Source organism: Malus sylvestris, chromosome 17 (assembly GCF_916048215.2).
Source record: "Malus sylvestris chromosome 17, drMalSylv7.2, whole genome shotgun sequence".
NCBI lineage: Eukaryota > Viridiplantae > Streptophyta > Magnoliopsida > Rosales > Rosaceae > Malus > Malus sylvestris.
The window spans coordinates 17,117,873-17,138,658 of record NC_062276.1 but is presented as its reverse complement, the minus strand read 5'-3'; the positions used below and the strand labels follow the sequence as shown (position 1 = coordinate 17,138,658).

At 36.4% G+C, this 20,786-nt stretch overlaps 2 protein-coding genes across 3 annotated transcripts; both read left to right on the top strand.

The window, feature by feature from the left end:
- Positions 1 to 10,669: 10,669 nt before the first annotated feature.
- LOC126611857 (ervatamin-B-like) lies at positions 10,670 to 13,163 on the top strand. The gene is made up of 5 exons (XM_050280188.1): positions 10,670 to 10,722; positions 11,784 to 11,839; positions 12,282 to 12,577; positions 12,675 to 12,812; positions 12,927 to 13,163. The coding sequence occupies exons 1-5, from the start codon at positions 10,670 to 10,672 to the stop codon at positions 13,161 to 13,163; spliced, it is 780 nt and encodes a 259-aa protein (XP_050136145.1).
- A 1,174-nt stretch (positions 13,164 to 14,337) lies between these two features.
- LOC126610848 (DEAD-box ATP-dependent RNA helicase 20-like) lies at positions 14,338 to 20,402 on the top strand. Of its 2 annotated transcripts, none has more exons than XM_050278994.1 (14): positions 14,338 to 14,511; positions 14,681 to 15,048; positions 15,182 to 15,361; positions 15,485 to 15,643; positions 15,871 to 16,025; positions 16,257 to 16,349; positions 16,532 to 16,617; positions 16,696 to 16,931; positions 17,248 to 17,475; positions 19,070 to 19,116; positions 19,312 to 19,404; positions 19,527 to 19,767; positions 19,862 to 19,973; positions 20,081 to 20,402. In XM_050278994.1, the coding sequence occupies exons 1-13, from the start codon at positions 14,459 to 14,461 to the stop codon at positions 19,942 to 19,944; spliced, it is 2,022 nt and encodes a 673-aa protein (XP_050134951.1). In that variant the 5' UTR covers positions 14,338 to 14,458; the 3' UTR covers positions 19,945 to 19,973; positions 20,081 to 20,402. The 2 variants fall into 2 exon arrangements, with proteins under 2 accessions (XP_050134951.1, XP_050134950.1); XM_050278993.1 differs by having other exon boundaries at positions 14,678 to 15,048.
- Positions 20,403 to 20,786: the final 384 nt, after the last annotated feature.

The window sequence follows — 20,786 nt, the reverse complement described above, 5'->3', positions numbered from 1 at the left end:
TTGACTTCAACTAGGTCATTGATAGTTAATTCTGGTTCTATTATGTAGAACTGTTCATGGAAAGCCATCTTCATTTGCCCCCAGTTGGCGATAGAGTTAGGGGGCAATAGAGAGTACCACTGAGATGCTAACCCTGCCAATGAATTCCCAAACAACCTCAACTTGTAGTTTGGGTTGTCCTCATATGCCACGCAATGATTGGAGAATTTGAAAATGTGGTCTCTGGAGGACACGCTGCTATCTTCACCTGTGAATATTGGGAATGCGGGCATCTTGAAGTTGAGAGGAAATGGATTTAACTCGTCAACATATTCAGGATAAGGCTTTTGATAAGTAATCCTAAATACTGGGCGAGCTCGTGGTTGAGCATTTTGAGCCACTGTCCTTCTCAACTCAGCTAATTCCTCCCTCAGCTGCTGAGTGGCTAGAATATCATTATGACCGAAGAGAGCAGGTTTGATTTTTGGGCTCCGGTCATTGCCCGCACTTGCTTCCCTCCTTGGTTCGGTCTTCCTCCAACTAGTTTCTCCACCTTTATTCACCAACGGGGGTGGCCGATAAGGTGGGGGTTTATCTGCAGTACTGGAGCTTTCCTTTCCGCTAGTTTCGCCCATCGTAGCTGGCATTCCGTACCTCGTTCTCTCTTGCTCGCTTGGCTTCCTATTATTGAATGATAATACTGGGAAGCTGTGAAGCTCCTTCTCCAGAACTGGCTCTATCACCGGTTGACTCCCTTCAGGAGCTACCTTTTTCTTTCCCCTATCTTTTTCTTCTTCTAATAGTGGGAATAAAGGAATGATTGGTTCATTTCTCATAACTACTTGGCTCATCCCACTCCCCTGAGCCCCTTTTGGAGTAGAGAACTCCAAATCCAGTCTTCTCTGTAGATTCCCCGTTAGTGTACAGAGCCTACTTACTTCTCCCTTGGTTTCCAAGGAGATTCTTTCCATGCTCTTCAACACTTGGATCATCGTAGCCTGTAGTTCTTCATTAGTTCCCTTTCCTTCGGATCTCTCAGATGCAGTTGGGCTCTCTAGGACCACTTGTCCTGATGGGGAGGAAGGGTTTTCTGATTGATCTGCCATTTGTGAAGACTTTCCTTCGGATTGTTTTTGCCAAGTTTTCTGGCTTTTCTTTTCGGACATGCAAGATCAAGAAGTTTGGATCCCACCGGGCATGCCAAAACTATGTTCGCGTCAGGAATTTCCGTCGGGGATGTCTCCTGGCCGACGAGCACATAGCTCCTCTGGAGGTTGGCGCCGGTTGAGGGCTGTTGTCGGGCTTCTGCTTCGCTGTCGGGCGTTGTCGGGCAAGTCTCGTCGGGCAAGGCTCTTCGGGCAAGGCTGAAAGAGAAAGACAGCGTTAACTTTGAGAGGTGCCTTTGTGGGGTCTTAGGTGTAGGCCTTGAGGCTCACAATCAAGGTTAACATTTAGGTGCTCAGGCGTGCCACTACCATCTTTAGCATGGCAGATGTAAAATGGATATCGCTTTAGTTGCATATATGTATGTATCCAAGAAACCGTGTTAGTTATAACAGGTGGCTTTGTGGGGCCTTAGGTGTAGGCCTTGAGGCTTCCCATCAATAACTAAACCGATGCTTGAACACATCATATTTGTTCTCGTGATTGCCGGAGTTTTCTAACTATTATACTTCTGATTACCCGAGTCCAAGAAGTAGAATGAACCCAAATAGGTGCCTTTGTGGGGCCTTAGGTGTAGGCCTTGAGGCGTCCCATCAGAGTTTATTCTTATACTTAGACTCTTTAGATCGCTGAACGGAATGAATCCAAATAGATGACTTTGTGGGGCCTTAGGTGTAGGCCTTGAGGCTTTCCATTAGAATCCATTCCATGCTCAAGCGTTCTATGGTAATCATGATATAATAGAAGGAAAACTAGAGAGTAGGTTGATTACTTGCGCCCCAAGTAACTTCGGACTTCTCGTTTATCAAGGACTGTCGTGGATGAGTTAAGTCCACATAAGGTTCTTTTTTATGCCTTGAGGCCAAGGACTTTTAACTGATCAGATTTACATGCCCGAGGGCTTAGGACTTGGATCTGGTTTGAACACTGACGATATATTCAAATCGGATTCAAGTACTGAGAAAGCCTTTTAATAGTCATATTGCTAGAAATAACTTGCATATAACTGGAAGTATACAACATATTGAAAAGACAAAATCAAAGCAAAGAAGGTCGGGCAAGGTTAAACCTTATCGGGTAAGGTTGCTAGTCTTGCAGGTTCCTATCTTTGTAGTTTTGTCAAAGGTCTGAAAGCTTAGAGGGAGAGAGAGAGATTACAAAAAATGAATCGATACTACAGCAAGGTTGAACAAGGTAGCAGAGCTATTACAAAGGGTTGAAGAGAGGGTTATCCCGAGAGGGATGAAGGTTTGTCCCGAAAGGGATGAAGGCTGACTACAGCTTTGTTTTGAAGGCAAATCTGGCTTTGAGCAGAGTTTGTGCTTGCATTTGTTTGTTTGATTGAGTGTCTTTATTCCTGGTTTCTCCTTCTTCTTATATAGACAACTCGGCTTGGTCTTCTGTAGCAGCAGCTTTGCCCGAATGTGGCTTGCGGGTGATGACTCATCAGCTTTATTACATGTAATGCCACCATAAAGTGCCTAATGGGCTGTGTAACTGATCAGTCTACACCACTTGGCCTTTGGGTGGGTAAGCAAATTGAAGGATTATTTTGTGAAAACATGTTGTTTTAAGCAACATCAATAAGCATGCAATTAACAATTAAAGGCGGAATCATGCTTGCATGCACTTAAAAACAAAACATTAACTATGAAATTCAAAGCCTAGTAGATTGGTGAACCAAGAATCAACTCAAAACATAGTGAGTTGAAATTTATACCTTTGTAGATTCCTCTTTGCATAAGCAAAGGCTAATCACCCAAAGAGAGGGCCTTCATTCCTTGCATCTTAAATCTATGGATTTGGATGGAAGAATAGGTTTCTCCAAGTTCCCAAAATTGAGAACCTCTAAGTCTCTTCACTAAGGAGAGATTGGAGAAGAAATGAGTGACCTTGGAGTAGTGGGATTGCTAGATGCACCCTCCAAGGGGCCGGCCTCTTTAGAGAGAAATGGAGAGACATGTTCTCTCCAATTTTCTCCAAAACAAAACCCTTAAAGAATTTTGGCTATAAAGTCATATTTATACCTTTATTCATTTGAGTGGCAAACTTGTAAATAAGTCCAAGTTCACTACCCTTAACCATATGGCCGGCCTTAGGGTGTTGTTTGGGCTTTTGGGCTTTTGTGAATTAAGTTGTCATACAACTTAAGTCAATGGGCTTGACGTTCGAAGCCCATTGGGCCTAAACGTCCAAAACTATCCCGAGGTCTTTAACGAACTTATTCGTTTGATTAATTAACATATTAATTAATCCTTGCCATAAATAATTAAACCATTTAATTATTCTTACTCATCTCCATTGTTTCTTCAATCTCCACCTTACACGGTGTACGATCCATTAGGTTCCTTTTAGCGAGGCAGTGGGCGATTCAAACTCTTTCAAATCGATTGTGAATTGAAACTTACTTTCAATTCTCCCTTTAGTGATTATACACGTTTAGGGCTTCCACAAACCAAGAGTGACACCTAGCAGCATATCATGGTTACCCAAGCTAATCAGAAGAGGTGGAGAACCTATTCAGTTTAGGATTACAAATGCAATACGGTCTTTCTCTAATACAATACTCTTGACCACATTGTTTGGTTTGATAGTTTATTTATTCATGTCTACTATCCAATGTGATTCGTGTGCTTATATGATTACCTTGAATGTGATTTGGAACGCATTCCCAAATCTCATTCATACTCTGGCCAGAGATTCTAAATCATATCATAGAGTATTCTCCCTCAAACAGTTTGAAGGTTAGAGATCCCTTGTTGCGCATTCACTTGCCTCTATGGCTAAGTGGCTTAACCCCAACGATGCCGTGGACACTCCAATGGAATGACATTTGACATAATCAAAGATCAAGGACTTAACCACAAGACAACGACGATGCCTCAGGTCAAAGGACTACTTTGCATTATCCCAACCATGAGTTCTCATGTGACATGAATATGAGAACTCTTCGTTGATCGTGTTCAGTGAACTCATTCTCTATTGAGCACCTACGTACTTGTCTTGATTTCACACACACCAATGACTCGAGACTAGTCACTCTCCCTGAGAGAAGATACAGCACGTACTGATCTTAACGGACTGTCAATGCCCAATTGGCAATCCTATGATCAGGAACGTTTAGGATGTGTCTACGAAAGAATGGTCTCATGAATCTAACTTCTTTATATCGCATTCTCCCAATCACATATTCCTTGGACTTTATCGTTTAAGCATATAACATTTATATGAGACGGCTCAAACAATAATCTTTGCCCTTGATATTAAACTTAGATTAGTTTAACATGTGAAATGTCCGTAAAGTATCATCATATGATTGGCTTTAGGGCACATTTCCAACACAAATGGTCTTCATGAGCTGCACCAAGTCAGAAAAGGCCTTTTCCTGCCTTCTGGGTTTTGACTGGGTTCTGGCTATTTTTCCTTTTGGGCCTCCTTTCGGGCCAGCTCCTTCCTTGAGCCCAAAGTTCAAGTTTTGATCCAAACACTACTAACAGCCTTAACAAACTATTGTCCAATCTCTTGACACTTGTCATCATCTAGGACCTTTACATCCTTACATTCCGTCTCAATCATGCTTGGAGGATCCAAGCATAAGATTGGAACAATGCTGACTAAAAAATGAAATAGATAGATCTTTGGTCAATATATTTGCAAATTACTCCTTGGAAGAAACTTGTTGAACATTGAGATCGCCTATGATAACTACTCCTTCTTGGACAAAATGATAATCTATTTCGACATTTTTCACCCTGGAATGAAAGACAGGATTGGAGGAAAGATCTATGGATGAAATGTTATCACAATAGATCACTAGGCAACAAAAATAGGAACTGAAGATCACATAGCAGCTATCTAATCCATGCTAATTATGTTGTAGCAATGGCAAATGCCTTGTACTCTGCCTCTGTAGAGGACTTAGAAACTGTATGTTGCTTCTTGGAAGCTTAAAAAATAAGACTAGAACCAAAATAAACAATGTGCCCTGAGGTAGATCTCCTATCATCGGGATCACTAGCCTCGTTTGCATCACTATATGCCTGCAATTGTAGTTTGCCAGTTTGAAAATGAAGTCCATAAACCAAAGTACAACTGAGATATCTTAGGATTCTCTTGACAGCTACAACATGAGAATCCATAAGGTTATGCATGAACTGACAACACCGATTGACTAATAAGGCAATATCAGGCTAGTAAATGTCAAATAATGCAGGAAACCTACTATACTTCTGTACTGATCTGGAATGTGATAAGGAGTACCCTCAATTTTCATACAACAGTAAATCTTCAAATTCCATTGAGAGATTGTTTATGCATATCCAAGGCAAGGTTAATTAGAAATGTTCTTTGGTCGCCATGTGAAATTTAAACGGATGTGCTTTAACGTTTTAATCGAATCATTTGATATTAAATTCAAAGTGGAGTTACCATTTGCGTCATTTAATTAATGGCTAGGAGCATGAGACTCCAAGTTTAACTTACGTTGTTTGTGTAATCTTATCCTATATCACTTTTTTCATTTCATTTATGGGAAGGGGTACAATATTTATTAGAAGGATGAAATGAACAAAAATCTATAAAAAATGCTACTATTACCACGTATGTATACCACCTTTATTCAACTCAATCCAAATGTAATTTTAACAAGTTTTGTTTTTTAATTTTGGCCTCAAATAGTAAAAAAAAAAACATGGCAGAAAATGGTAATCATAAAGTTTCATAAATATCATTTACTTGCAAAACAAACATTAATCCTTTTATGAGTGAACAGAGATCCCTTATGGATTTTACTTTCCAAAGCTCAAAGATTAGGCAATCTGGACCACTCAGATTGAATATGATTGTCCCCCTTAATTCATTTCGTTGACTCACCTCTAGGGCCGGCCCAGGCCCAGTGTTGGCAGGGCGATTGTCTGGGGCTCAAAATAATTGGAGGTACCAAAATTATTAGGGCGGTATATTTATATATGTTTTCATAAGAGTATAATTAAATTTATAAAATTTGGTTCAATGACAAAGAAGTTGAACTAGAATTGGTGGTTTTGTTGTTTGAAATTAAAGAGGAGGTCTTGGGTTCAAAACACCATTTGTGCTTATTTACTTTTCAATTTTTACAAATTTATTTTCATCAGAAGAGTATAAATATATAAAATCTGGCTAAATATTCAAGGAGTTTAATTAGAATCAATGGTTTTTGTTGTTTAAAATTAATGAGACGTCCTAAGTTCGAAATGCTAAGTGCATGTTTTTTTTTTCAATTTTTAAGAATTTTTGTTTGGTTGTTAATTTATTTTTAATTCGTAGCTAGTAGCTATGTGGGTTGTTATTTTTAAACATTTGTTCCAATTCAAGTCTAATATTCAACAAAGAGTAATGCGTTGACCAAATTTTTAGACCAAATTTGCAAAACATATGATGTGTCATAAAAAAGTTTAATTTAGTACTCGTTTATTATTTATACATATCAATTAAAGACTCAAAAACATAATTATTTTTTTAGTTGCATATTGACAAGGTTAGTGAATAAGAAAAACACCTCACGATTTATACAAAAACACTTTAAAAGTTCAGATGGAAAACAAAACTCATGTCTATCTACTTGTATTTTTTCTTCTCACGATACAAAATAAATTAGTTTTTCCGTGCTTCTAAATTATTAAGTTTGAAGTGTTTTTCTAAGTATAATTTTATCAATGTTTTACGCATGAAAATAAATAATTTTCTTATATAAAGTGAGAGCACATTTTTTGGCGTCGTCCCGAACCTCAAAAATTTCTAGACTAGCCCTGCTCACCTCACACAAACTAAAAACCCGAATTTCATAATCATTAGGTTTCTAACACTTAAGTTCCGAGAGGATCCAAATTCTTTGTGAGTCATACAAAAGAAAAAAAAGTTACTTCCATTCTGAAAAAGTTGATGGTTTAACATGCAGCAAGCTGGATGTTTGAAAACAGGGAGACTAGGCCTGTGTTGCAATGCTGCAGTCGCGCTGAAACACTGAAACGCTGAAACGAGGAGGCCTCGTATTTTTAGCTTTCTTTTCCTCTGTCCCAACCGAATCAGATTAATCAACCTTGCGCGGAATTGGATAAAATTCTGACCATGGATTTTTTTATAAAAAGGGACCGCAGGCGTCCGTACAGATCTCTTGGGTACCTTCCCGATGGTGAGACATAGGGTCTTCAGAAAAAGTGCTAATTATTTATTGGTTGTACAGTTTCAATCCATTACAAAAGCATGCATGCATGCTTTTATTTGCATAACTCCATAACATTAGGCAAATTAACCACGAGCTGATAGTTCAATGATAAATGATAGATTACGAGACTTCCTTAAAATTAAAAACTAGAGGTCTTAGATTCGAAACCCGCTGTTGGTTTTTAACTCCCGGAATGGGTGGATAACTGTGGCTAGCCACCAGTTGTCATTTAAATAAAAAAAAACATTAGGCAAATTTTTGAGAAATTATTATATAGAGCACATCAACCCATGGTACTTCTAGTTGAAATTCGACACATATTCCATTATTATACAGCTAGACTTAAAAGTTTATTTTAATATGAAAAATAAAATTTAAAAGAAAATAAAACTTTGACAAAAGGAAAAATCCCATAACCACCTCCCACCTCTCTTCCCGATGATTCCCATCCCCGTCCCAAGCCTCCATAGCTTCACCCTTGCGTGATAGCAAATTGCCTGGAAAATTTGGAGATCATGCCTTCCATAGTGCTTAGTCCCCTTGTTACCCACGTCCAAGTTCACAAACAGCCCTTGAACACTTTCTCGACTAGTTGCGATACTATCCGCCACACCATTTGTCTTCTGCTTCACCGCCTCTAAAGTTAGAGCGGCTTGAGTTCGTCGGCCAGAAAACAGCCAACAAACTGGTGCCAGTGCTCTCCTAGGGTTTCGTCCTAGAGAGCCTTCCACTAATTACTTTTTATTATATTGTTTAATTTTTTTTATTAAAATTTAAGTCATCTTCATTAAATAATAATTTAAAGTAATTTTATTTAAAATAAAGTTAGCTCAAATCTTTTTCATTAATGCTCCATAAAAATATTATATGGAAGAAAATGCTATTCGCAAAGTTCCATAAATATCTTTTATTGCAAAATGAACATTTATCCTTTTATGAGTCATATAAAAGTTATTCAGAAAAAAAAAAGAAAAAAAAAAGCTATTTCCATTCTGAAAAAAGTTGATGGTATTTTACCTGCAGCAAGCTGGATGTTTGAAAACGGGGAGACTCGTCGCGCTGAAACGAGGAGGCCTCGTATCTTTATTATTCTTTCCTTGGACCCCACCGAATCAGATTAATCAAAACCTTTACGCGGAAATGGATAAAATCAGACTTCATTGATCGTTTATTTAAGGGGACCCCAAGCGTCCGTCTCATGGGCATCTTCCCAATGGGGAGGCCAACTGGGTTTTTAGTAAAAGTGCTTGTTATTTGGGATAGTATTACTCACGTGTTTATTTTATTTGGTATAATTGTTCTTAAATTTTAACTATCGAGTCGAATGAATTAAAAAAATAATGATGAAAAAATTAACAAACTTGTGTAAAGAACACGAAAATAATACTATCCATTATTTATTGGTTGTACATTTGTAATCCATTACAAAAAAAAAAAACTAATGAAAATATCTTGAAAATTTTGAGTTTTAACGATAAGGACAAAATAAAGAGTAAAGTGAATGGTACCAGGATTGATTTTTTAGTATAAAAATATGGTTTTTCTTTAAAGTGAACAGTACCGTGGACTTTTCGTTAAAACTCCAAAAAAAAAAACTGGTGTTTTAATTTATTTTTTATTTGTTATTTGATCAATTGGTGAAGCATGCATGCATTTATTTGGACAATAGATAGAAAAAGGTACAATATGGTAGATTCATTTATGAGTTAAATCTATAAGAATACGTGTCAAAGAATCACAGTATCATACTTTTCAATGAAACTGAAGGATCAAAACCTTAAAGATTTTGGTATAAAAAACGAAATGCAAACAATAATCTAACAAAAACTTGAAAGTAAGAATGGATAAATGACAAGGATGGATAAATGATCTCATGAGTCTTTGTCAATGCACTCTAATTTTCTTCTTCTCTACATATATTCTTTTTAGCTATAGAATTTAACAAAATAAAGCAAGGCCAATAGATATAGCAAAAGAAATGCAAAGAGGAAGAAAATGTTTCCACAATAATTGTAGTTTCAAGGAAACACGTAGGCTAGCCAGGCCACCTGCAAATTCTGTAAAGCTGATCAATTTTTTTGTCGTTGGGTTGGCGCCATGGCAGGTGTCTCCTTTTGCCATTGGCCAATGCTTTTCAGCTTTTTTCCCACAATTGTGTTCGTACCTATAAATATGTATATTTTGTTAGTCATTATCCATGCATTTCACTAAATATCTCCACACCAGTACAACAAAGGGTAATGTTAGGGGATTAAATTTATAAATTTAATTTATAAATCATATATCGTGGGTGTTATACTTGGTTTATTATTTGATTAAAGTACTTATTTCTATTGATAACGTATTATATAGTTTATAAATTTGATCTATCTTGTATTACTCTTGTGTAAAATCATGGAGTATGTAGCCTTACTCTTCATTTATTTCAACAAGAAGCGATAGCGAATTATCAGTTATGACCGGATAATGTTTACAAGAATTACTCCATGGATGTACGTTAATTCTTTTGTTTCTGTAACCAATTCATTGATCAAGTAATAATTTCCATGAAACATATTAATGTTACCGCCTATGAGTTAGTTATTTACCATTGGTGGATGTAAAGTATGAGGATTGCTTTGGCGATGAGAATTGTCAAGGAAACTCCTTAAAAAATAGGACTTTTTTATAAACTCTCCGTCATCTAACATTTGTGGCATAATATTTTTTAATATTGGTATGAGAACTATGCGATTACAGAATGAAACTCGGTCTTGTATTTTTTTCATGCTTGCAATAGTGTCATTGGGCAAATTTTAATTGCTTAATATCAATCATGATAATGTCTAGTTTGAGAAATTAATCTCGCAATTTAATTCCTAATCTTTTACTTCTTCGTCCAAGAGACTGTAAATTTGTAATGCTTCTTCATGTTTTGCACCAAAAAAAATTGGACGATCGATATCTCAATCTGACACGAGCAAATAGGTAGACCTGTTCTTCGTGGATGTGCCTCTGCCCTCATTGGTTCACGTTGATGTACGGACGAGGACCCACATTAATGGTTTTGTTTTCCTTTTTCAAATTTTTTTAATATGAAAAGGAAACAAAAGGGTAGGTGGTCTGAACGATAAAACCCTAAACCCACTCTCTGTTGACAGAGCTCCCCATTTTCTAAAGCCAGCTCTCACTCTTTTGCCAGAACTCCCATTTTCTAAAACCAGCGCTCTCCACTCTCTTTTGACAGAGCTCCCCATTTTCTAAAGCCAGCTCTCACTCTATTGCCAGAGCTCCCATTTTCTAAAACCAGCGCTCTCAGTGAAGAGGGAGAGAGAGAGAGGGAAAATGCCGCCCAGAAAAACGAAAGCTCAGCCCAAGAAAACCGAAATACAAATGAGGTAACTAGCTCTTCTACTGAATTAATTTTAATTCAAAATGAGCAATCCGGCATTTAAAGATGCAACATCAAAGGAATTAGAGATTAGGCTTCTTAGAAAAAAAGATTAGGCTTTTGCAATTGAAAACGGGATTTGGTAAACCACCCATGTATTGACTGATTTCTTCACACACATCTTCTAATTACGATTTCTCCTCTTTCTCATCATTTGTAGTAGGTCTCTCTCTATTTTCTTTCTGTTGGTTTTTAATGGTATATGGCTTGTGTATGTATGTGGATTCCAACGATTTGCAACGAAGAGAATGGGTTCAGTAATTTTTTCTGTGGCATTGTGCTTGTGATATTTCTTATTTTATTAGTTTTTGTTGTTATTTTGTGTTGGTTGATTTTATTATCGGGTTTTGATCATTTTGTCAGCTTATGAATTGCTGATTTTTTAGTTGGGTTTGATCTATTGCATCTATACTCGATTAGGTACGATAAGTTAGACACATTTGATTAGGCACTATAATGTAGATGCATTCGATTATGTACTATAATATAGACGCATTCGGTTAGGTGCTATGATTTAGGTGCGTTCAACTAGGTAGTATGATTTAGGTGTGTTCAACTAGATACTATGATTTAGGTGCGTTCAACTATATACTATGATTATGTGTGTTTAGCTAGGTACTAATATTTAGATACAGACACTTCTTTGGTGTATTATACATGTGATACCTTAACTTTTTTTCATCTTGTAATTTAGGCATGATGATATGAAAAATCTTTTCAGGCACCATAATCATGGAAGAAATCAAGCGTAAATTAATCAAAGTCAAAATTAGTTCCTAATAATTTCGAACATACCAACAAGGTAGAATAATTAATTACAGGGCACAATGGGAACAAAAAGAGCCATTAAAGAGTTTAAAAATAACAAAATATGAGTTATAATAATCATGATGACATGGACGACTAAGATGAGATATCTAATCCTACACCAGGTTTTAATGAAAAATTAATCTAATACAAGGATTAAAATTCATTTACCCATTAATATTTTTAATTTCTTTTATGCAGGAAAATGTATTTGGAGAAAATGGAACGTTTTCAACTAACAAAAGAGTGGCAAGACTGTATGGATGCAGTGTGGAGAAGGAACGGAAAAGCAAAAATCATAGACTGGAGAAAAGAGGGGATTCTTCCTCCAGTTCAGAAGCATACAAGACATAAGTTTTTTTTTTTTTTCGTTTTTTTTTCTTGTGCATTTTTTTCTTTCTATATGGTTGAATTTTGGAGTAGAAAATTCTTGTAAAAAAGCACAAATGTCATTGATTATAGGCCCCATAGGAGAGGTGTCTTCCTCCTCTTTTTGCATGACAGCCATGGCCATGATAGAGTCCCCTTTGAAGTGAAATTGCACAGGGTTCTAAGTAATTATATTTTTTATTGTATTGGAATATACTTGTGTAGAAGAATTTTCGGATGAGAAGTTCAAAAGTAGGCGTAAAAAATTGAGTATTTGTTTTAGGTCTGGGTTTCTCTCTGTTTAATTGTTGCAATTATGTTTATTTTCAGCGGTATGTGTCTCTACCAGTGTTTGTAGCTGCGTATCAGCGCACTACTTTATGCGTGCTGGAGGATCTGCACCAGCTATACTCTCGTTAGAGAGTATAGCGAGGGGTGTTTTTGATGAGCGTGCTATAAAGGCCCGGATGGATGTTATTAAAAAAGATAGGGAAGATGTGCTCGTGGGGAAGATGCATCCGGATTGCGACATTAGCGTAGTGGACGCGCTTCGCTATGCATGCAGGTTCGGACTTCCTCTTGAGGAGGACTGGCCATTTGGCCAACCAGCACCAGTAAGACCGTTGGTGAGTTTCTATTTAAATCTCTTTATTTTGTTATAATTATATTTTTGTTCTAACTACAACAAATTAAATTAATATTTTAATTTTTTTTTTTGTGAAGGATAAATTGCACAAGTTCATGGTTCATGATTACAGGGAACTTGAGGGTGCTGATGAAGTATCCATAAAACACATGTTAAAACAATTCCCGTTGCTATGTGAGGCTTATTTGTCAGATGCAGTCCACGAATACAAAGCTGTAAGTTTATTTTCGTAACTTCAGTTTAAAGTTTAAACTTTTTAGATAAATATTTTATGGCTGCAATAATTTAAATTGATTGATTAGTTAGACATGTGTTTTTTTGTTTTACAGGACACCATTTATACCAGAGAAGATAATCGACGTAGAAGGAAGATTGAGCTACATGCCATGGTATTGGTTGGTTGGGGCTGTGACGTTGAGGGCAAGGAGTATTATATCGTGATGAGCAACTGGGGAAGAGAATGGGGGGACGAAGGCTATGGCTATTTAGAGAAGGAGTTAATTGACGCAGTGTATTATCCGATGATCCTGCCCTTGAAGACTATGCCACCACCTATCGACCTTTGATCACTATATATTTCTTTTGGTTCAAAAATTAACTTTACAATCAGAATATCTGTAGCTGGATATAAATTATATGTTACTTGGCTCGAATCGAACCGTACGTTTGCTTCTAATTCTCAAGTCGTACGTGCAAGAGTTTTATTATTTCATATATATATATATATATTAATGAATTGTTTTGCGACTTCTCGTTAATAATCTAAACTACCAAAAGCTGGTAAAATGACTATTTAATCTTTTATCACAAAACAAAATGATGAGTAATAATGTAATTTCACATATTTAAATTTTACTGTTTTTTATTGAACCCTCATCTACAGATGATGTTAAGATATCTTTAATATTAAAAAAAAAAAAACAAAACAAAAACCTCGCACTCCTACCCATGTTCTCTCTCCCACTTTCCTTCCCCCTTTTATTATTATTATTATTATTATTTAATAAAAGTGTTCTTACACACACAAAGTGTGTAAACAAATGTTAGTAGTTACTGAAGAAAACATATTAATTTGGATCAAATTGAAAACAAATGTTAGTAGTTACTGAAGAAAACATAAAAGTGTTCTATAGTTGTACGTATGAGATAACATTCAACTTCTTTACTTATCCAGATATAAAACGTCTGACATATTCTCCACGGCCTTTGAAGATTATGATCGCCTAAGTTTTCAAATCGTTTTAAAACACAAAATCTTATTGAACAATACTCCTAATTATTTTGAATTCATCATTTTCATCATTTCATGTATGATTCGGATTTCCATACTATGGAATCAGTCATCAATATAATTTCACTCTGCATGTAACTTACTCTCTGTACCTATATTATTCTTTTATTAAATTATCAATATCTCTTTAAACTCGTAATTTACTTACCAAATTACAATCACACATCCAATTTAATATGTAAATTTACAACCATTTAAAAAATAAAAAAAACCCAAAAATTAAAGCCACGTTGTCTCCTTCAAACAAGTACGTCGTCTATCCTGTTAGTTATTTGTGATTTAATAAAAATAGAAATCAAAATCAAAATTAATACGTTAGCAAAAACTCAATCAAATAAATAAATAAATAAAATAAAAATTACGGGATTGGTCATGGCCCCAGTCCACATGATATCTGACCTTCAAAAAGTAGGAATAAGCCTATATAATGATGGGCTTGATCCAAATCGAACTAGATCAGCCGCGATCAGAAACCTAAATAAAAGCAACAAAATAATCTTACCTGGTTAAAATTTCCAACGGGATCGTAACTGGTACCAAAATCTGTAACCCTAACTTGCTATCTCGAATATGGCGAAGCGCTCCGATGACCCCAATTCTTACCGTTGTGGGACAAAAAGAAGGTAACTCCTCTCTTTCTCTCTCTCTGTCTCTCTCTCTCTCTCTCTCTCTCTCTCTCATGGGGAATTGTGGGTACGAATTTAAAGTTGCTAACTTTTGTTAGTACTTAGCAGTTACCCGGCCGAGAGGTGATTGAAAAACTTCTTAAGTTTGTGTTGTTTGTTTCAGTAGGTTGGATGCTGTTGGTGGTGGTGCTACGGGAGGCTGTCGTCGCTCGGCACGTTTAGCACAGCATTATGATGCCGATGCTGCTCAAGGCACCGCCGCCGGGGTCAATGAGTCCAGGAGGCAGCGGAGGAAAATTACTGCTCAAGGCACCGCCGCCGAGGTCAAGCAGTCCAGGAGGCAGTGGAGGAAAATTGCTGCTCAAGGCGGCACGCCTGATACGCAGGACCACCACAAGATGGAGATTACTACTGATGGCACCTCTTATACGCCCGAAGACGTCGAGGAGTATCGGCTACGGAGGGGAATCCGTGTTGTAGGCTGGGATGATATTCCAAACCCCATCAGGACCTTCGATGACACTGGGTTTCCGCGTACCTATGTTTATTTTTTTCTTGTATTAAACAAATTACCTTGTCATACAATATAACAAACATACATTTCCATCTGAATGTGTATATATATATATATATGTATTGAATTCTTCAATTCTCGTGACCATCGCAGAAAATGTTATACAAGAATTTTCAAAAGCTGGATTTGTTAGACCTACACCAATTCAAGCTCAAGTATGGCCAATGGATTTGGAGGACCATGACCTCATTGGTATTGCTCAACCAGGATCCGGGAAGATGCTAGCGTATCTGATCCCTGCAATTCTCCATGTAAACTCCCAGCCAAAACGATGTGAGTATTATGTATGTTAGTTATCCTTAAGATAATCAAATCCAAGCTCTTTGAATCATATATTTGGTGTATATATATATATGAATCAGGAATAAAGTTTTCCATTTTATAATTTTCCTTCAGCTCGTGGTGGAGATGGCCCAATAGTATTGATTTTGACTCCCACAATTCAACGTGCTGAACAAATCCAACAGGAGGGTGCTAAATTTGCTGCAGCTTACAACATTAAAGTCTTATCGGGCTTGCACCTGCTAAAGCATGAAAATTCTGGTCAGACTTGTGGTAGGCGGTGGCGGTGGCGGTGGCGGAGAACTACATTTTACTATCTATTGCTATTGTTTTGCTACTGTGGCTGAATTTTCATGTGTCGGACGTTTGCTACTTGTTTTTCTGTTATAGGCTTTGGTTATGGTAACATGCAATTTTGTGTAGGTGGTGATTTTAAGGGGATTTCTTGTTTGAGTACACAGTTATTCTTCTTATTGATTGCATTTAATATTTTGGCTCAGGAGGTGGGATTTTAATCGACACACTTAGTAGCTTGCTTGTTTTGTTAAAGAGCAAAAGTACGAACTTGAAAAGTGTCACATACCTTGTGTTGGATGGTGCTGATTGGATGCTATCAGACACGCATGAGTCTCAAATACGAAATATATTATCTGAGGTTTGACATGTTACCCTTAATTGGTTCTTCATACCTGCAGTGCTATGTTTTCAATGTCAATCTCTTGAAAAGCTGGAAAACATTATTGGATTCCATTAAAGGGGTCATATGAACTCTGTAGCATGTTTAAATTCCCTTACACACGTGTGTGAGTGTGCGTGCGTGTTTATATATCAAAGTTTATGTTCAGTTGAAATTGTCATTTGCTATCTGTGGGTTTGTTGAATACAGATTCGCTCAGACTGTCAAAAATCATTCTGGAGTACTGGCTGGTCAGAAGAGGTTGATAAACGGGCAAAGCTATTCCTTCACAACTCTTGCAAAGTAATATATCTTACAATTTTTTTTCCATCACATATTCGTTTTTAATTATTGTTAGTGGATGAAATTGGTAGTCACATAATGTCCTTTTAATTCTATCTTGTGATTGCAATAGTACTCTTGGCGTATTTTCTCATGTGCAATACCCAATACATGTTTGATATTAATCTTTGGATGTTCAACAGGTTCAAATAGTTTGTCCAGATCTGAAAGTGACACCTCCGGTTGACCAAATTGTTTACGTCCTTACTGAAGATCAGAAATATAACAAGTAGGGGACATTCTAATGGTTGACTCCGTGCAGTTTGTTTGAGGTTATATATATCTCTGATTTATTTCAAATTTTCAGGTTGGTCGCGCTGCTATATGGTATATCGGATGGCAGCAGAGTAGTGATATTCATGGATACAAAGAAAGGACGTGAATCACACGATCAGATCGCCCTGCAGCTTTGCACGGCCGGCCTGCCCGCAGCCTCGTTTCATGAAAACAAAAGTCAAGCTGAAAGGATCGGTATTACCTCTAAGTTTCAAGCTGGCAAGATCCCTATAATGATTGCAACAGATGTAGCTGCTCGTGTTCTAGGTATTAATAGAATTTCTCTTGGTTTGTGAAAGACTTGAAATGAACTCTTTTTTGGTTGTGCATCATCAACAGTTGCATCTATTATTACTATTATAATTTTATTTAGAAAGAAATTTACGTTCTTCAATCTCATCACATTTGAAGGCTTTATTTGATTTACTAGTCGACATCCCCCTTTCCAAAATCATGTCCTGTTAGTAACCTAGGGTTTGTCGGTTGAGGTGTGTCAACCTGGCAAATTTTTGTTGAATGCGTTTATCCTGTGAAATGGCCAGAAGCCTTGTTTCTAATCATCTGTTTTATGCTTAATTTGCAGATCTGAAGGATGTGAAATATGTTATCAATTACGACTTTCCAGGATCCCTTGATGATTATGTTTACCACATTGACCGTTTTGGAAGTGCTGCAGCAGGAGGAACAGCATACACATTCTTTACAACTGCTGATGCTGGATGCGCAAAGGAACTTACCATCTTACTCAAGAAAGCTGGACAGTATGTTAGTTCTGAATTGGAACAACTGGGGCGTGATGTAACATATCCAGGTCAGTAACTACAAACACTAGGGTAAATAATGTTGTACACACATTGTCATATACACACGCGATGGGCTATGATGCACGGATACTTCTGTTTGGTCCCTTATCCCGTATTTGATCCCTTATCCTGTATTTGATACTTGATTGGATATTATACTTGCCCGATACTCATCCAACACGTACCCTGGTTGATGGACACGAATTTGACATGATGGATACACGTATCCTACATTTAGGATACATTTACACTTTCAAAAAAGGTAATGAGGAGGAGAAAATTAATAAGAGACATTTATAATTGAAAGTTGCTGAATACAAAGAGTTTCCCTCTAATTAAAAGTTTAAAACCATGAATACGACTCTCACACTTCTTATACAGTATAAAGATGATTAGATTTCGAACTTTTCTTCTCTAACACACAACTTAAATGTACTTGAATTTGAATGATGAATTATGTTGTAAAATTATATTTTTGTTGCTATATACATTTTTATTTGCTGTATCCATAGCGTATTGTATCTTAATTTTTAGAGATTTTCTGTATTGTCGTGTCGTATCGCCGTAACCATATCCATCCTCTATAGGCGATGGGTAAATTATTTAGTTTCAGGTTCAGTTATGGTTACTGTGTTATCCACCTAGAACCCTTACCCAAAACGAAACCGTTTTCATTTTTTAATGAAAGAATAAAAACATTTATTATATGGAGAACTGGTTATAAATAATCATGTACTAAAAAATTTGGAAGTTCATGCTGGTAATTATATGCATTATATCATTACTAGTATAAATAATATGCTTATCAATTATCAGTAGTATAATTATTTTCATGGTAATAAATATTTAAAAATATTTGTTATATGCATATATATCAATTTTATTAGTATTAGTAGTCTATTTAATCTCATTTTTATTTAAAATCCACTATCTAATTAGTATCTAATAAATATAAAAATACCATAATGGGGAAAACTGTTACCCAATGAAAAATCTGTTATCTGATGGGTTGGGTTACATGAAAACCCATTAAGGGATTCTACGGTTTTGTGTTCGGAGAAAATAAACGGTTTTGGGTATGGGGATGTGTGTCATCAAAACCCGATCCGCCCCATTGCCCTCCTGTCCTCCGAACACCCTGTATACTAGATGCTTTCATATGATTTCTTAGGGTATTATATAAATTTTGTTGCTTTGATCTCACATCTCGTCGCCATTCTTCATTTAAGCCTAAAACTTGTTTAGCTGCTGTACTCCAATATTGATGGTTGGTACTTTTTTTTGGGGTGTGCTATCCACACATCCGTTTTTACTTCTCACACACCCCTTGTTAATTTTTATCCATTGATCTTCTTCGATTCATCCGATCCAACGGCTGAAAACCAAAAAGGTGTGGGAGAAGTAAAAAGGGTTGTGTGGATATCGCACCTTTTTTTTTTATGGTTTATGATTCGGGTATGCAAACATATTGTTAATCTTCGACTTCCGATTATTTATTTATTTGGGTATGATTGATGGCGAAACATATTATCAAGATTTAGTACTTTTGAAATTCATTTCTTTTTTGGATTTATGATATGGGTATGAATTGATGTCTTCCAGGAACCTACATACCTCGTACGTGGCGCTGGGAGGCTAACAACAAAATGGTATATGTGAATATGTGTGCACGCGCTGCTTGGTTGCAGCTTACTTTACTGTGCATTTGCATATAAGAACATTAAATAATGGCATGCACCATCTGTGCTAATACATAGTGTACTACACATTTGCATTTGCATATAGGACCATAAAGTAAGGTTTATATGTTGCTAACTTTGTTCCGCTTGCCTTTATTTAAACAGACTGGATATGGTCATTTCTCTCCTATGTATCTGCCTTACCCCAATACTAAAAAACATGCACGTTACGCCCTGGAGGAAATCAGGAAAATAAAGGTTCTGATCTGAATTTGTAATAGCTGCTGCTCTATTTCTTACGTTAGCATGTTCTGTTTTACGAGTAATCTTTAATAGTGCACTTGTTTTAATATAATATTCTGCATGGCTTTCTTTTTTAGGGGCTCCAAGCGCATTTTGTGAGAGTGGTTGAGGCATACGAATTCTCTACCTTGTGTTTTTTTGTTAGTATGACTTATCTAACTTTTGAGGCCGCTGACCCCGCAACTTACGAAAAGAAGATTTACCGAGCAATAGTTGTTAAGGCGAGTGGCAAAAAGGATTTGATGTTGTTTGGTATGGTCAATTCTGATGGCCTTTTGTCAAAAATGCATGATATCAGAGAAGGAGTCGAATATCCAAGTAAGTATCAGCTGTCTGAAGCACTTAAAATTCAGAGAACTTTCAAATTAGTGAATATTTGGGGTTCTTAATTATCATGCATTTCATTTGTCAGTCTATGGTATCTGGCGAGAAGACGATGAAGACGATGAGGATGATGAAGTAGAGGAAGATGACGATGAAGACAATGATGAATGATGGGGCACGAGTCTCATTGACAATAAGCGGTAAATTTGATGTTTTATTATGTTTGCGATTTTATTTTTGAAACTTTATAATAAAGAAGAGAATACTTATCTGCACTGATCTATATCATAAATATAATGATTTGCAGGCAACTGTTATTGCAATGATTAAGAATTTAAGAGAATGGAAGAAGCCGGCCAGGGCGGGGCTACTGCAGGCTAAGGCAATCTAAAATGACTCTGGATGTTGATTAGGCTTGTTTTGGAGACCGTAAATTACGTAATATGTGGTTGTGTTTGGATATGAGAGTTGGAAAACCCAATGACTATGTATTATACTTCAGTAGACCTAAACTAACTAATTTCGACGTTGATATCAAAACTGGGTGTCAATGGTTGCTTCATTTGCTATGTCGCGTTTGCACAAAGGTAATCCGAATCAAAATGCAGAATTAGTTCTGATTTGGAATACGCCATGTCTAACGAACATTGAGAATCAAAAAGTTGACGGGACTCACTTGAATTTTAGAATTCGTCTCCATAATTTGGAGGAATTGGAGTTCTTATGTTTAGCTGGTACTTAAATTCTTGGTTTTTTGGAGAATCGGAATGGATTTTTTGTTTCCTATTATACCCTTCTCTTATTTCTAAAGGGATCATTTTAGTTCCGGTTTCTAGTTGACTTAATTGTTAAAATGAAACATTGTTTGTTTAAATAGTTTGATTGAAGTCCTAAAATCATTTAAGAAAATTAACTCCCGCATTTATACATTTAATATCCCATTATGAAATTTAAACAAAATCAAATAATATTTTTATAATATAATAATTACTTAAAAATCAATAATATAATAA

Bases quoted from the DNA above. Each gene is read 5' to 3' on its own strand.
- LOC126611857 (XM_050280188.1), top strand. From the start codon at position 10,670: ATGCCGCCCAGAAAAACGAAAGCTCAGCCCAAGAAAACCGAAATACAA. The intron at 12,578-12,674 runs GTGAGTTTCTAT...TTTTTTGTGAAG, and splicing joins CAGCACCAGTAAGACCGTTG to GATAAATTGCACAAGTTCAT. The intron at 12,813-12,926 runs GTAAGTTTATTT...TTTGTTTTACAG, and splicing joins CAGTCCACGAATACAAAGCT to GACACCATTTATACCAGAGA.
- LOC126610848 (XM_050278993.1), top strand. From the start codon at position 14,459: ATGGCGAAGCGCTCCGATGACCCCAATTCTTACCGTTGTGGGACAAAA. The intron at 15,049-15,181 runs GTACCTATGTTT...TGACCATCGCAG, and splicing joins CGATGACACTGGGTTTCCGC to AAAATGTTATACAAGAATTT. The intron at 17,476-19,069 runs GTCAGTAACTAC...GATGTCTTCCAG, and splicing joins GCGTGATGTAACATATCCAG to GAACCTACATACCTCGTACG.